Here is a 15,723-nt window from a genome sequence, read left to right as displayed (position 1 = left end):
AGTTCGAAAACATCGTCTCGTGTATATACGTACTTGAGTGCAGGTTTTAGAGTGGGATGAAATATAAAATTTTCATCTTATTTTATTATTATATTTTTTTTAAATTCACATATAAAATATAATAAATAATTTAATTTTTTCAAATTTTAATTCATATTTTTTAAATTTTAAAATAATAATAATATTATTAAAATATAATATTTTAAACTCTCGAATAAAATATAAAATTCTCATCTCATCTCCAAACCTAGAGAATTTTGCAGGGGAACAAAAAATTAGAGACAGATTCGGAGCAGAAGGTTGTCAAATAGATAATAGAATTTGCTTATTGGTGAATGATACACTCACTTTACTATTATTTTATTATCTAAGTAACTTTTTTTACCCTTTGCTCTTTAAATTTAGATTAAAAATCTTATAACAAGATATTCTTACATTATTTAGAAGAAATAAAATTCAATCAATTAACGTAATTATGTAATTTAATTAAAAATAAATTTAATTTTATAAAAATTAAGATAATGATAGGGTTATTATCTTCTTACTATCTATTTACTATTCTTTTTATATTTAATTTTTTAATTTTTTATTTTAATTAATGGTTAATGATTATTAGTAAAATTATATATTTTTTTAATTTTTTTAATAATTAAAGATGTTAATAAATACTTAAAAAATAATAATAAATCGTACGTTATTAGTAAGCCTGGCAATTATCCTCCTACCCTTCTATGGAGAGGTATTTGTCTCTTTTTTGGGAAAAATCTACTTTGCCGTACAAACTTTATCTTTCATTTGACCGCTCTGTGAAAAAAATTAATAATAATATTTTTTTAGTTAATAATTAAGAAAGTAATTTTTAATATATTGATATATTTTTTAAAAAATATTTTAAAAAAAAAAGTGAATAAAAAAATTAGATAACAAAATGCTAACTTTACCCTAGCGGTCACTTGTAGTGATAAGCTGCAAGCGGCACGCTAGCTTTACTTTTTTTTTATATATATTTTTTTATATTTTTAAATATTAAAAAATTTTCACAACATTATTTAAAAAAATTGTGTACTCATTAAATAAATAAAAAATAGGGTTGATCAGCTACTAGTACTAATACTGTTTCGGATTCTCCTCCATGGAAAGTGACATGGCTTTCAGCAGCTGTACATAGATAGATCATAGATGTTTCAGGTTCTGTGCTTTAATTTGGTTGAACTTGCTTTGATGGTGGACGGATCATGGACCCACCAGGCTTTTGATCTCTCTCTCTGTTCAATCATGTTCTCATGTTCTAAAATAAATAGTTTAAGTTTCGTCCAGAAGTTAAATTCATCTTAATTTATTTTAATTTATTATTATAATTTTTTTAAATTTTAATATAAAATATAATAAATAATTTAATTTTTTAAATATTAAAATAATAATATTATTAAAAAATAATATTTTATTATCTCAACTCAATTCAATTAAACATCTAAACGCAGTCTAAGATAAAAGAATAAAAGAAATGTTAGTATGTTGGTTGAGTTTATTTATTTATTTTGAGCGCTCATGTATTTAATTTTTTTATTTAATAATTAAGAAAGTAACTTTTATTATATTAATATATTTTTTTTATTTTTTAAAAATTTTTAAATATGTTAAAAAATAAATAAATTTGTACTAGGCGCGCCCAGCGGTGGAATAAAAGAAATGTTAGTATGTTGGTTGAGTTTATCTATTTATTTTGAGCGCTCATGTATTTAATTTTTTTATTTAATAATTAAGAAAGTAACTTTTATTATATTAATATATTTTTTTTATTTTTTAAAAATTTTTAAATATGTTAATAAATAAATAAATTTGTACTAGGCGCGCCCAGCGGTGGCCGGCAACCAGCACCACTCAAAGAAGAAAAGAAAAGCCGGAAAGTTGTTAATGGACGAAAATAACTAATTAATTTTGAACGTTCTATGCGGCAAAACAACCAAAGGGTTTGAATCGTTTGATCATCCTGTACGTTGATCGATAATATTTGGAGGCCAGTGGTTAATTAATTTAATTATATGCATGAATGAGACCTAAAATACTATAAATATATATATATATATATATATATATGTCTTGAATGGTAGAAAATCATTTGAATAAAATAATTATAGAAAATCATAATCCTTGTCTCTGAGTATTTATTTAGAATAATTTTTCTTATCGATTATTATTCATTGTACACACTCCACACCTTATAAAAAAAATAAAGAAAAAATTATTTGTGTGGGTATGGGTGTAACTGGTCCTGTTTGGTATGGGTAGGGTTGTAACCAATCCGGTTTGGTTTAGTTTTAGACAAAATTTGAGACCGAACCGGTATGAACCGTTTTTGCATTTTCAATAATCGATTCCGCACCGGTTGCCTCCCTAAACCGATATATTCGGTTTTACCAGTTCCAGTCTGGTTCGGTCCAGTTTTAATATACTATATACTATATTATATATAATATAATATATATAATAGTATATTATAGTATATAATACTATAGTGATAATATATTGTAGTATATTATAATATATTATAATTTTATTATAGACTATAGTGATATAAGATTTTAAAATCTAATATTACATTAATTAGTAATTTATCATATAATACAAAACTATTTTATATATATTTATATACAATATAAAAATTTATAATATATATGAATCAGTTTAGTTCGGTCTGATTTGGTTTTAGAAAAGGAAAAACTGGAATCGGATCGATTTTGACCAGTTTTAATAAAAACAAAACTGGAATCGGATCGATTTTGACCAGTTTTAATAAAAACAAAACTGGTATCGGATCGAACCAAACTTGGTACTGGATCAAACCCATTGATTCGGTTCGGTTCAGTTCAATCCGGCTTATCTTTTTTTTTTTATATCTTTAAGTGTAGATGCGGAGATAAATAGTGATTGATGCATAACAAAATATGAGTCATACTCTCTGCCAAAAAAAATAGGAGTCTAGTCTAGGACTTTAGGACAACCCTTCCTTATAAAGGTTACAGTGTTGCGTTTGGATATTAGAGTGAGTTGAGTTGAGTTGAATTGAGATGATAAAATATTGTTAGAATATTATTAGATGAGTTATAGTTCCAAACGGAATGAGACCTGTCCTATAACCTGTTGCTGGGCAAAGTCTTTCACTAAGAAACAGGGAAATTAAGAAAAATCATCTTTAATGCCTCCTTTCGTCCCATTATCCCTTCTATTTATTCATTTTCTCAGTCTCTAGAATGCCAATATCTCCTTGTTCCCCCCTCCCCTCCCCCTCATCCCACCACAAACTCTCTACAATCAACTCGGGTCAGAAGTACTGTCATGCCCTCAACATCACTTTCAGTCTTTTTTATATATTGTGATTTGTTTACTATTGGGGGATATTTCTTGCGAGCGAGGGTGGAGAGCATTTTTGTGTTGAAAAACACTATAAACACAAAAGAATTTTACAAAAAGATTTCACACATTAGATGGCACACTATTGCCACGTCTCTTTTTTTTTTTTTAATCTCTATCTTTCTCGCCCTTCCCCTCCTCTCCATTTCGCTCTACCTTTCCCACCCCCTCCCCACTCCTCATCCCCTCAACCTGATCGAGAGAAGAGAGAGAGAGAGAGATCTCGTACTTGTCGGTAAGAGGCGATAGCAATGACGACAATGACGAAGGCAAGGGTGAAGGGCAACGTTGGCAAGTGGCGAGGAATGTGAGGGATGTGGTAGTAACGTCTGCAAGGGGTGAGGAAAGTTCAACAGCAACGTTGGTGAGTGGCAACGTCCATGAGGGATTCGTAAAGGGAGAGGGAAAGGGAAGGAGGGGAGAGGGGAAGAGAGATGGGAGAAAAAGAGAGAAAAAAAAAAAAAAAGAAGATATGCGTGTCACATCAATATGTGTGATCTCTTTGTATTTCTAGTAATCATATTTTGTGTTTCTACATATTTGATGGGACAAGAGCCAGCAAATTAGCAATTTTTGGGAATTGTAATTATAAGATTGCAATTTTTAATATTGGATGTCTAATTTGATTAGATGATCACCGCGAAATAGGATTTCTGTTAGGGATATTTTTTTTAGAATTTTGATACAATCAAGGGAAAAAAATACAGGAGAAATCCACGGATGCAACAAAAGTTTTTGTAATGATCACATGAACAGTGCAAGATTTTTGTTGCACCACGTAGATTTCCTGTTTTCTCTCGTGATTCGGTCAGTTTACTTTTGAGAAATAGTACTTTAACTATAAAACATTTCTTAAAAGCAAATATATAAACTAATTTGATATGATATCTTAAATTATAAAATTAATTTTATTATAAAATAAACATAACATATCATATAAATGTATATAAATTTGTAAATCTATTTTTATACAATTTTTTTATAGTCGTACAAGTAGTTCTCTTTAATTTTTTTAAGTTTGGGGAAATATGTCATACCCGTGTGGTTAGGATGTTTTTTTATTTTTGAAAAACAATAAAAGTACAATTTTTATCTTATAATTAACACATTTTTTGCACTGTACATCATAGACTATTAGAACTTATATATATATATATATATATATATTGTGTTATTCAACAAATAAACAACTGTACAAGTGATCAAATCGTATAAATAATTTTCAGATTAGAACTGGCAGGAGCTTACACACCCAAAGAGGATTATTCTTCTTATGTTCTTCATCAAGGTTATGGATTAAAAGACAGAAATGGAAAGAAAAAAGTTTTGACATTCCATTGAACTGCCAACACATGATATTTACAATCTTAGAGTATACAAGTTTTACCCACTATTTAAAAAAAATTAATAATAAATTCTTTTTTTTTTTTTTTTAAATGTGCAAAACTACGATATCCTAGCATGAAATATTATGGCTGCATCTCGAATGTCACCAAAATTGAGGGGGTTTTCAGGTTTGATTCAAGGATCTATGTCGTATGATAGGCCCAACGGTCCACTTTCAACATCATTCTACGACAAAAAGGACCAAAACCATGATACCCAGTCCCTTGGGCCCACATGATCCCAACGTAGTGTCCCTAATTCATCTTCCGATTCGGAAAAACAAAGAAAACTACGGAGTCGGATCACATAAATGGGGAAAACCACTCTCCTTGTGCGCTTTGTATCGTTGTGCATGCAGTTTATTCTCTCTCCCCTAAAAACAGCTTGTAAAAACGTCCTTTTTCCAGGTCCAGGTAATCAATCTCCCAAACTTATCCCCCAACCGTTGAAGCCCGCAGAGACTCTCTATCTCTACATTTCTTTGAAGGTTGCAGAAGAAACCTCCTCAATGCTCACGACCTCCTCTTTAAGCGTTCCAATTCGTCAATGCCTTTGTCATTCACCCGCTGAACCTTTTCTTCCGATTCCTCAGAACTGTTGAGAGAAGGAAAATCTCAAACACCCAGATTCAAACCCGGTATTGATTTCTTGACCCATTGTTTCTGAATCCTCCAAAAGTTTGGAATCACTAACACCCAGATTCGAAGAAATCGAGCTTATCCCTGAGCCCTATACCTCTCCTCCAGTACCGAATGTTTGTGGGAGGTTTCTGAATCAAAGCTAAAGACCAAGGAATCAACCGTTTGGGGACCAAACTCATTCGACCCATTTGGTTGATTTTTCATGGTTATAAGAAATCATAGATACCCAGATTCAAAAACTATTCCGAAGGTCAAATTCTATCCCTTTGACAGGCGAGTATCTTGAATTCAGAGCTGTAGAAGAGGAATCTAATCATTTGGGTTTGGACCCAGATGGAAGAAGGCTCTGTAATCCTCAATCCAAACCCCAATTAAGAAAAAGAAAACTGTTGTTTGTCTGTGTAGCTGTTGTTTTGTGGTTGTCGTCACTTGTTCCATGGGACAACCATCGCTAGCCTTGGTGTTCCTAATCTTTGGCTTCGCCATTAACATTCTTCCTCTCCTTGCTCAGTCCCTATCAGAAAATGGCGTAAACATTCCCGCAACACCTCCGCCTCCGCCTCCACCTCCTCCTCCTCCCCCTCCTCCTCCCCCACCCCCTCCGCCTCCACCTCCACCTCCATCACCGCCTCCACCGCCTCCTCCACCGCCTGCGCCTCCGTCTCCACCGCCTCCTCCGTCTCCATCTCCATCTCCTTCTCCACCACTACAACAACCTCAATCGACACCTCCACCGCCGCCTCCATCATATAATTCAAGACCGCCACCACCACACAAGTGGCAGACAGAGGCCGATAACGGGTCCAATCATAGCCCAAGAAACCTGTCGCCACCGCCTCGGGAGCAAATCACCAATACAGGGAAAACGATTGGGCTTTTGTTTGTGGGTATCGCTGCGATCCTTCAAATTGGCGTGGTGGGGTTCTTGGTTTTCAAGAGAAGGCAGCTTCTGAAGCTCTAGGACAGATACGAGAGCTGTTCTTGAATTGAAATTTTCGGTTATGTCGATCTTCGCATCTATTGTTCTATTTCGGCGGCACGCATGGTTTTTTCGAGATCGAGTTTGGAAGTCTTTACGGAGGCGGCATATGTTGTTAAGGGGTTTTTTCGAATTTACATTCTTTGGTGGATTATGAGAAAAATATGAATTGTTACTTGATTGGAGCATCGGGCATTTGTCAATGTGGTAAATGTTGATTGGGATATTCTTTCATCTTGTTCTTTCTGAATTCCTGTTGATTACCTTATCTTATGTCTAAACTATAAGGCTTATAACTGATAGCAGAGGAAACCCCTTTTGCCAATGTTGCATGGCTTCCTCAAAATTTTTTCTTTCTGCTACTGACACGTGTATGTTTAACATGTTAGACATCATGGAAGAATTATCATATGACAACGTTTAGTGTTCTTTCTTTCCTAAGCCAACCATGACTTATCAACAAGTAAATCTGTTTGATTTCAGTTTATGTTGCATTTTATTAGAGAAAATGATGTTCTTCACATCTGTTCATGGAAACAGTTTATATCTGTGGCATGGATTTCTGTGGCTTTGTGAGTTCACCATCCAATTGATTTTGCAAATACTGCCTTTTCATTAATGGTTCACGCACTTCCATGAGAATTCTTCCTGTGAGTTATCATGAGAATCCAAATGAACCGAGGATCAGAAAGGGCAACAGATCTAGAAGTCAATTAAAGTAAAATATTCAATTACAATGACCCAAGTTTCTTGTATATCTCTGGCATAAAACTATCAGATTGCACACCTTTTTTTTTGTTGGCCGAAGCTATTCTACTCTTTAGTTGATTGCGCCCTTGAGGAAAGATGCTTTATTCCACTGTTCTGTTTTGTTATGCAGTTTACATTCTATTACAACCTCTGTTTAGAATCCCTCGTATACAATACCCGCCAAGTCCTTTTGTATTTCGAGTTTTGAGCTAATTCTTAAGTTGAACTGTGAACTCTCTATTGTTCTAACAATAGTCAACTCATTGTCATTTGACATGCAGTCTTCGGAAACACATAACAGAGTGATAGTTTATTGTACACTTCCCACATATACACGTGAAAGGATCATCTTCCTTCATGGCAAATGGATCATTGTCTTATGCAGATATTTGCTCTTATATATCCAGAATATGTTGGATATATCCGCCCCGGATAGAGGCAGATGCAGTAAACGAATATCTATTTAATCCGGGTCTGGATCCGGATGAACATTCTTGCTTGGGGATGTAATGTTCGGTTCTTTTCACTTGGGTGAAAGGCTTTAGCCTGCGAGTCCTGTCTTTTCTGCCAATTGCTAAGGTTGTTGATCAGAAAAATTTAAACCCAACAATTTGTTTAATCCCAAAAGGTCTGACCTCCACAAAACTATAATCATGGCTTTGTAACTGGTGACGAAATTATCATAACTTTTCTTTAAGGCAGGCCGAAGATAATTTTGAGTGAAATATTGAAAAAATAAAAGGTAGGTTGTAACAATTGGCTATTGACTTAATTATCATATTTCTATACAAAAACAAGCTTTGTATGGTACACGAAAAAATAAAATAATTCCAAGCTTATATAAAATTATATTTTGTCAATCAGATCTTAGTATGACAATGATGTCACATATATTTTTATGTTTTTAATGATTTTTAGACAGAAAAAATAAAATTAAGCCTATAAGAGACGATAGGTTAAGACTTGGTCTGGATAGTAAGAGCCTCTCATAACATTTAATCTCAATATCTAAACATCACAAACACAAACAATTTTCAATTTCAAATTTTTAACTTTTTTATCTAATCATTACTTTATCTTTACAATTTTTTCAAATTTTTAAACAAAACAAAAAAAACTAATTCAATTTTTTCAAATCTCAAAATAAAAAATAATATTAAAAAATCATAGAAAATGCTAGTCTTCCCTCTGGAAGTTACCGTTGGGACTTTTTTATTTTTTATTATTGCTTTTACTTAATGATTAAGTAAGTATTTTTTAATAATATTATGATTTTTTTATCTTTTAAAAAATATTTTAAAGTATTAAAAAATACAGGTAAAAAAAAGCCAAAAAAAAAAAAAAAACAGAAAACAACTAGCGGGAGCCCCGAGCAGGAGCTCTTAGCGGTGGGAGTAACACCACCCAAAATCATATTCTAATAATATTTTAACTTTATAATATTTTTATTCAACTTTATTTATCTCATTTTCTAAATCTCCATAAAACATCTTAACTTAAATTATTTTATTACTATTGATAAATCATTTTACTATTATTTACAAATCATCTCATTATCTAAACGAGATCTAAGGCTTATATATAACTATTGAAAGTCGTTGATAATATATTGGTTTGTTCTAAAGATTTGAAGAGGTAAAATAGGTTAGGTTATGTGCGTTTGGTATGGTACAATATTGATGAACGTCTGGGTGTCGTGTAGGCTTATCTAAGATCGATCTTTGTCGTTTTGAGCGACAATGTTAAGAATATGAAAAAGAAAATATGTGCGGCTGACGGTGGTGGTGAGGGCTGAATCTTGTGGGGGGCCGTGGCGGCACGTCTGAAGGCGATGGGATCGGATCTTTCACACATAAGAAGATATGTAAATAAATACAAGCTGTGTTGAAGGCATGAAATAAGAAAAATAAATACAAAATTTCTCGATCAAAGTAGTATTATAATCAAAGTAGGTCAATCAAATATACATCAAACAGTTAATACGCATGGCCATTATGGGACGTGGCTAGAGTCTCAAAGTGACGTATTGAGATAAAATAAAAGAAATAAAAAAGAATAGCCGATCGAGGACACTTCCCATTGATATGCAAGAAGGATTCAAGGCAGTACTCCATGCCAGGAGGTCCAATAGTTATCAGCAACGACTCTGCCTTCATGAGCGGCCGACGCATGAGAGTTATTTTTTCGAAAAATTATTGGGGGAGGGAGTCATGATCTGAGTCCTGACCGAGGTATATAGTTTTTGTTTCTCCGTTTTTTTAATATCTTTGAATCATCTCTTAGAAACACTATAGACATAAAATGATTTCACAAAGGAATCACACTGATGTGGTCAGTATGTCACGTCTCCTCTATTTTCTTTTTATTTTCCTTTCTCTCTCCTCCTCCCTTCCCGCCCCTTGCCATCTCTCCCCGTGCCCGCTCCCCAAGCCGGCCATGGCGAATGGGCACACTGGTGAAAGAAAAATTCATAAGTTGTAAATAATATCAATCCATTGTAATAAGATGAGGGTGAACGTACATATATAGTATGTAATATTTTTCATAAAAAATGCTTTAATTTAACATTAATTAATTATAAACTCAAATATGAGTAATTTGAACCTTCCTTAAATCGTTATAAAGTCTCGATTTAATGACCCAATGTAGACTATCGAATATCTGAGGGAGCTCTACGATCAAGCTTAATTTTCTGGGTTTGCTACAAATTAAACTCGCCTTCCAAAGTGATCCTCCGATTGTGCAATGTGCATGGTCTTGGCCTAGTGATCACCAGAACTGAACCGCAAGCCGTTGGTCTTCTTCCAAAACACACACACGCGTGTATGTAATACGGTATGGCCCAAATGATATGAACCCGTGAGAATAGAATCTCTTAAATCTACAATTAATTTGAAAATTCATCCAAAAAAGTAAAAAATAAGTCAATAGATAGAGAATTTAGACTCGTTGAGAACTCGTTTCAAGCCAATCATCCTAATCAAAAGCAATCAACGGAAGAACATTATTAGAGAGAATAAGTTCTTTTTCTTTTCTTGGCATGGTTAATTAGAGAGAGAATGCAACTGAGCAAAACTACATTCAATGCAACATGATATCGATAATTATCTACGTGATGAAATACTGATTACTTGTTATGATCTAAAAAGAATAATAAAAACTACATCTTTTCATCGACTTTAATTTTTGAGACAAGTAGTCGAGAAGTGCAAATATTAAGGCTTCGTTTGGAACCTTAACCTATCTCAACTCATTTCATCTCATCATTACAACTTTTTCAAATCCCAATACAAAATATAATAAACAATTCAATTTTTTCAAATTTTAAAATAATAATAATATTAAAAAATAATATTCTAACAATATTTTATCATCTCAACTTAACTCAACTCAGTTCAACATCCAATCGCACTCTAATTCTAAAAATGTATTAAGAGATGTGGCAACTTAAATGGTGATCGTTGCTGGGTTGTTGCTGGCTAGGGATGGGGGGCGGGACAGGTGAGTAACCCACCGACCCCAGGCAAGGGTGCGGACTGGTAGCTTAAATTTACAATTTTAAGTGGGTGGGTTTCAGGTACGGCACCCACTATCCCGATTTTTATCTCGTTCGCTTGTATGCATATTGTTTATGCAAAGAAAAAAATTGAGTGACTCTCTCCATTATCCTAATGCCTCCGAGTCCCTTATATTTTTTTTTTCTTCTATCAACTGCCTTCTTCCCGTGCTCATCTTCTTTATTTTTACCTGGTCCGCTTGTATGCCTACTATTTAAGCAAAGAAAAAAAAATTAAGCGACTCTCTCCATTCTCCTAGTGCCTCCAAGTCCCTTGTATTTTCTTCTCTCATTTTTTCTCTTCTCCTAGCTGCCTTTTTCCTTGCTCTTCTTCTTTTTCTTACTCCTCCTCCGGCCATGGCCGCGAGTCACTCGAGCCAGATCTATATTTTTCATTTGTTTTTTTTGTGTTCTCAACTTAGAATTGTATTTTCAAGTTAGATATATGTTTTATAGTTTGAGTTTTTTTTTTCTTTTTTTTTTTTATATTGATCTTGGCCAGATATGCCGGTGGAGGGGATAAAAATTCTGTCTGCCCGGTCAATCGAGATAGACCAACCAAACAAAGGGATGGGGCCATATCACTACCTCGCCCAAGCGGGGATGGGGTACAGGATGGGCTGCTGTCGGCCCGTATACTACAGGTAGCGGGCCTAATTTTTGCACCTTGTTAATTCAACTCCCTGTATATACACACAACACTCTGACTTGTTTATTTATTTTCTTATGTAAGGCTACAAAGCGAATAAGACTATGTTTGGATGATGATGGGATATTCTCAAATGATCTGCGAATAGTAGTAAAAAAGTAATTAATAGTAGTGAAAAAGTAATTTGAGGCTACTTCACTTAACAAACACAACTTAAAAATTCTCTAGCTATGGTCATGATTAACCTTCACTGAACTTTATTCAGCTTCATGGATTCTACATCAGCAATATCTTGAAAGAAATCTAAACATTAATATGAACCGGAAATGGAAAGATACAAAAGTTTGTACCTTCACTCGTGTAAAGAAAGTAAAGAGGAGTTTTGAAGAATTGTATAATACTAGTTGAATACAATTAGCCAATTACAGTAGGTGTATATATGCACGTAATTACAACAGATTTACTACATTTACGCAAAATTCTAATTTGAGTTTGACAGCTATCTAATTCAAAATAATATCCGCAGGATCACAGCTCCTCATCCCTTATCTGTAGCAGTGATTTCGGCAAGTGAAGATTGCAGATTTGGCACTTCCTGATTTTCAGTGATATGGAGTTGATCTTCTACACGCCCCCTCAACTGTAGGGGAGATCACGTACATTCATATTGAATTGAACACTTTTGAACTTGCTTGGTGGCAATGGTTTTGTCAAGGCATCTGCTAGTTGGTCACGACTCGAGATAAATTGCACAGATAATTGTTTGCGAGATACTTGATCCCTGACAAAATGGAAATCGATTTCTATGTGCTTTGTTCGAGCATGAAACAACGGATTTGATGAGAGGTAAGTTGCGCCAATATTGTCACACCAAAGCACAGGCAGGTGACATACAAAGATGCCAAGCTCTGATAAAATGGACTTGATCCATGTGATTTCGGCTGCAGTGTTTGCAAGAGACTTGTATTCAGCCTCAGTGCTGCTTCGGGCCACTGTTTGTTGTTGTTTGCAGCTCCATGAAATTAGATTAGGTCCATGAAAAATGCAGTAGGCACCAACAGATCTTCTATCATCTCTATCAGCCGCCCAATCCGAGTCTGAATAGGCTTGTAGGCGCAGATCTGCTGCTTTGGTGATCAAGAGGCCTGTTGAAATCGTGTGTTTGAGATATCTAAGTATTCGTTTAACGGCTTGCCAATGTGATTCCATAGGCTTATGCATGAAGTTGCTTACTTTGTGAACTGCAAATGCCAAATCAGGCCTCGTAAAAGATAAGTATTGCATGCTGCCAACGATACTTCGATATAAACCAACATCAGTAAATGGAGTGCCATCGGTTGCAGTAAGATGACATGTAGAAGCCATTGGAGTTGTACACGGTTTTGCTTTATCTATGTTGCTTCTTTTTAGTAAGTCAACCACATACTTTCGTTGAGTGAGATAAAGTCCCTCTGAGCTTTGAACAGCTTCAACCCCGAGAAAGAAGTGGAGATCTCCCAGTTCTTTAACAGCAAATTCAGCTTTGAGACTTTGTATTATGTTGGTGATGACAGTAAAGCTTGAGCCTGTAATCAATATATCATCAACATATATCAAAATGTAAACAGCCTCTGTTTGGGTCTTTAGAATAAAAAAAGAGTTGTCGGCATGACTTTCTTTGAAATTCAATGATTTGAGTTTATCCGAGAGATTCGAAAACCAAGCTCTTGGAGCTTGACGTAGACCATATAGTGACTTGTGTAGCTTACACACATGATGCGGGAACTGTGGGTGAATGTAGCCTTGAGGTTGAGCCATGAACACGTCTTCATGTAAATCACCATGCAAAAAGGCATTTTGCACATCAAGTTGAAGTGTAGGCCAGTCGTAGGAAACAACAAGAGATAGCACCAACTGAATTGTTGCATGTTTTACCACAAGGGTAAATGTTTCTGAGAAATCAACTCCTTCTTGTTGATGGAAGCCTTTGGTTACCAATCGAGCTTTATAACGCTCAATAGTTCCATCAGCTTTCTTCTTGATTCGATATACCCAACGATAGCATACTATGTTAGCATGTGGTGAAGGTGCAACAAGGGACCAAGTTCCATTTTGTAGAAGAGCATCAAATTCTTTTATCATTGCTGCACGCCAATGAATATGTTTGGATGCTTCCGTAAATGATGTTGGTTCTGGATTTGCAGTGGTTGTTTCAGTGATCAACGCTCTCGGAAGAGGGTACCGAACATAGCAATCGAATTGCTTCCTGGGTTGATCAATATTGTTCTTTGATCTTGTAAGCATAGGGTGGTTGTTTGCTGCTTGCTGTGATGAAGTAGTGCACAGAGTAGAAGCCACATCAGAAGGTTGAGCTTCTATGTGTGGTTGGTGATCAGGTACAGCTGTAGCATTTTGAGTTGAGCACTCCTCCTCTGTTTCTGCAATAGAAGGTAAACAAGGTGCCGATTGTGTTCGTGTGGGAAAGAGGTGAGGTTGCAAATGGGTGGTGCTGGTAGGAGCCTCAACGTTTATATTTGAGGGAAGAGAGACGATTTGAAGAGTAGAGGATTCAGATTTGGAGGAGTTGACAGGAAGAAAAAGTGTTTCATCAAATATAACATGTCTTGAAACATAAGTTTTTCCAGTTGTTGGATCAAAACATTTATACCCTTGATGAGAAAGACTGTAGCCAAGGAAGATGCACGTATGAGACCGAAAGCTGAGCTTATTTTTATTGTATGGGCGCATGTTTAGCCAGCATGCACAGCCAAAGACCCGCATGAACGAGTAATCAGGTATACGATGATATAAGAGTTCAAAGGGGGATTTGTGTTTTAGAACAGGTGTTGGGAGTCGATTGATGATATATGTGGCAATTTGGAATGCATCTTCCCAGTAGGCTAGCGGCAGCTTTGAATGAGCCAACAAACTTAAGCCAACTTCGACAATATGTCGATGTTTACGTTCGATAGATCCATTTTGTTGGTGAGTGTATGGACATACTAGCCAATGATTTATTCCATTTTGTTTGAAATATGGGTTTAAGCGGCGGAATTCACCACCCCAATCGGTTTGGATGGCTTTAATTTTCCTTTCAAAGTGTTTCTCAACATATGCTTGAAATTGAAGAAAAATGATTTCAACATCAGATTTAAACTTCATTGGAAACAACCAAACAAATTTTGAATAATGATCAAGAAAACTGACATAATATTTAGCTCCAGTGGTGGAAGCCACGGATGCAGGTACCCCACACGTCACTAAATACTAAATCTAAAGGATGATTAGAGACATGTTGAGAAGATTGAAGGGTAAATCATGGCTTTTGGCCATTTGACATTAGGAGCAAACAGAAGACAATTTATTATTGCTAGCCGAAAGGTTATTGTTGAGGAGGACTTTGTTGATGATAGGTTGTGATGCATGTCCAAGACGGCGATGCCATTCACGAGAGGAAACACGGACGGTTGATAGAGCAGAGTGGTTGCGAGAGATGGAGCTGAATTGATAGAGGCCGTTATTGAGTTGGCCGTGATGATGGACCTTCCCCGAGTAATCCTTCACAATAAAGAATTTATCGTGAAATTCAAAGAATACATGGTTGTCAACACAGAATTGTTGAACAGATAATAAGTTCTTTTGAATTTCAGGAACAAGAAGAACATCATGAAGAAGAAAGGAAGAGGTGGGAGTGGAGAGTTTAGTAGAACCAGTTTTGGTGATTTGCAAACCTTGACCATTTCCCACTTGAACATTATCGGAACCATTGTAATCTTCATGGTTGAGATTCAGATTGTTGATGTCGTTTATGACATGGTGAGTGGCTCCTGAGTCTGCATGCCAGTCGATTGCCCAGTTTGAACCATTGGATGCTACCATAGCTTGTTTGTTTTCGGTTTTGATTGAATCCTGATAAGAGAGATCAAAGCGATGGTAACCTTTTCTGGCCGAATGGCCTGGTTTATTACAAACCTGACAGATTAGAAAAGGCATATCATTGCTACGGATGTTGTTGTAGTAGCCACCACGTTGAGCACGTCCCTTTCCACAATATCCACCACGTCCTCGAGTTGGGAATTGCTGAAACTGTTTTTTAGCAACATTAAGAGATGCTTGTTGAAAAGGTGAAGCAAGTTGGTGATGAGAGATGCGTGCTTCTGTGGTGAGTAGCAGAGAGTAGATTTCTTCAAGCGAAATCATGTCAGTCGGAGCGGAGATGGAGGCCACAAAACTGTCATACTCATGGCCTAACCCTGCGAGCACATAGGTGATCACGTCTTCACAAGTCATAGGTTGGCCTGCAATGGCTAATTCATCAGTTAGTCTCTTGATGAACAAAAAATATTCGGTTGCTGACTTATTGCCTTTGGTG

At 35.4% G+C, this 15,723-nt stretch overlaps 1 protein-coding gene across 1 annotated transcript; it reads left to right on the top strand.

The window, feature by feature from the left end:
* The first annotated feature begins 5,111 nt into the window (after window positions 1-5,111).
* Window positions 5,112-6,827, top strand: LOC121247833 (leucine-rich repeat extensin-like protein 3). Its single transcript, XM_041146290.1, has one exon. It carries the CDS (start codon window positions 5,875-5,877, stop codon window positions 6,397-6,399), a length of 525 nt encoding a protein of 174 aa, XP_041002224.1. The 5' UTR covers window positions 5,112-5,874; the 3' UTR covers window positions 6,400-6,827.
* Window positions 6,828-15,723: the final 8,896 nt, after the last annotated feature.

This window comes from Juglans microcarpa x Juglans regia, chromosome 1S (genome assembly GCF_004785595.1).
Source record: "Juglans microcarpa x Juglans regia isolate MS1-56 chromosome 1S, Jm3101_v1.0, whole genome shotgun sequence".
In the NCBI taxonomy this organism is placed as follows: domain Eukaryota; kingdom Viridiplantae; phylum Streptophyta; class Magnoliopsida; order Fagales; family Juglandaceae; genus Juglans; species Juglans microcarpa x Juglans regia.
This window is presented reverse-complemented; position numbering and strand designations above follow the sequence as displayed.

Excerpts from the sequence above, each read along its gene's own strand:
- LOC121247833 (XM_041146290.1), top strand. The coding sequence starts at position 5,875 with ATGGGACAACCATCGCTAGCCTTGGTGTTCCTAATCTTTGGCTTCGCC.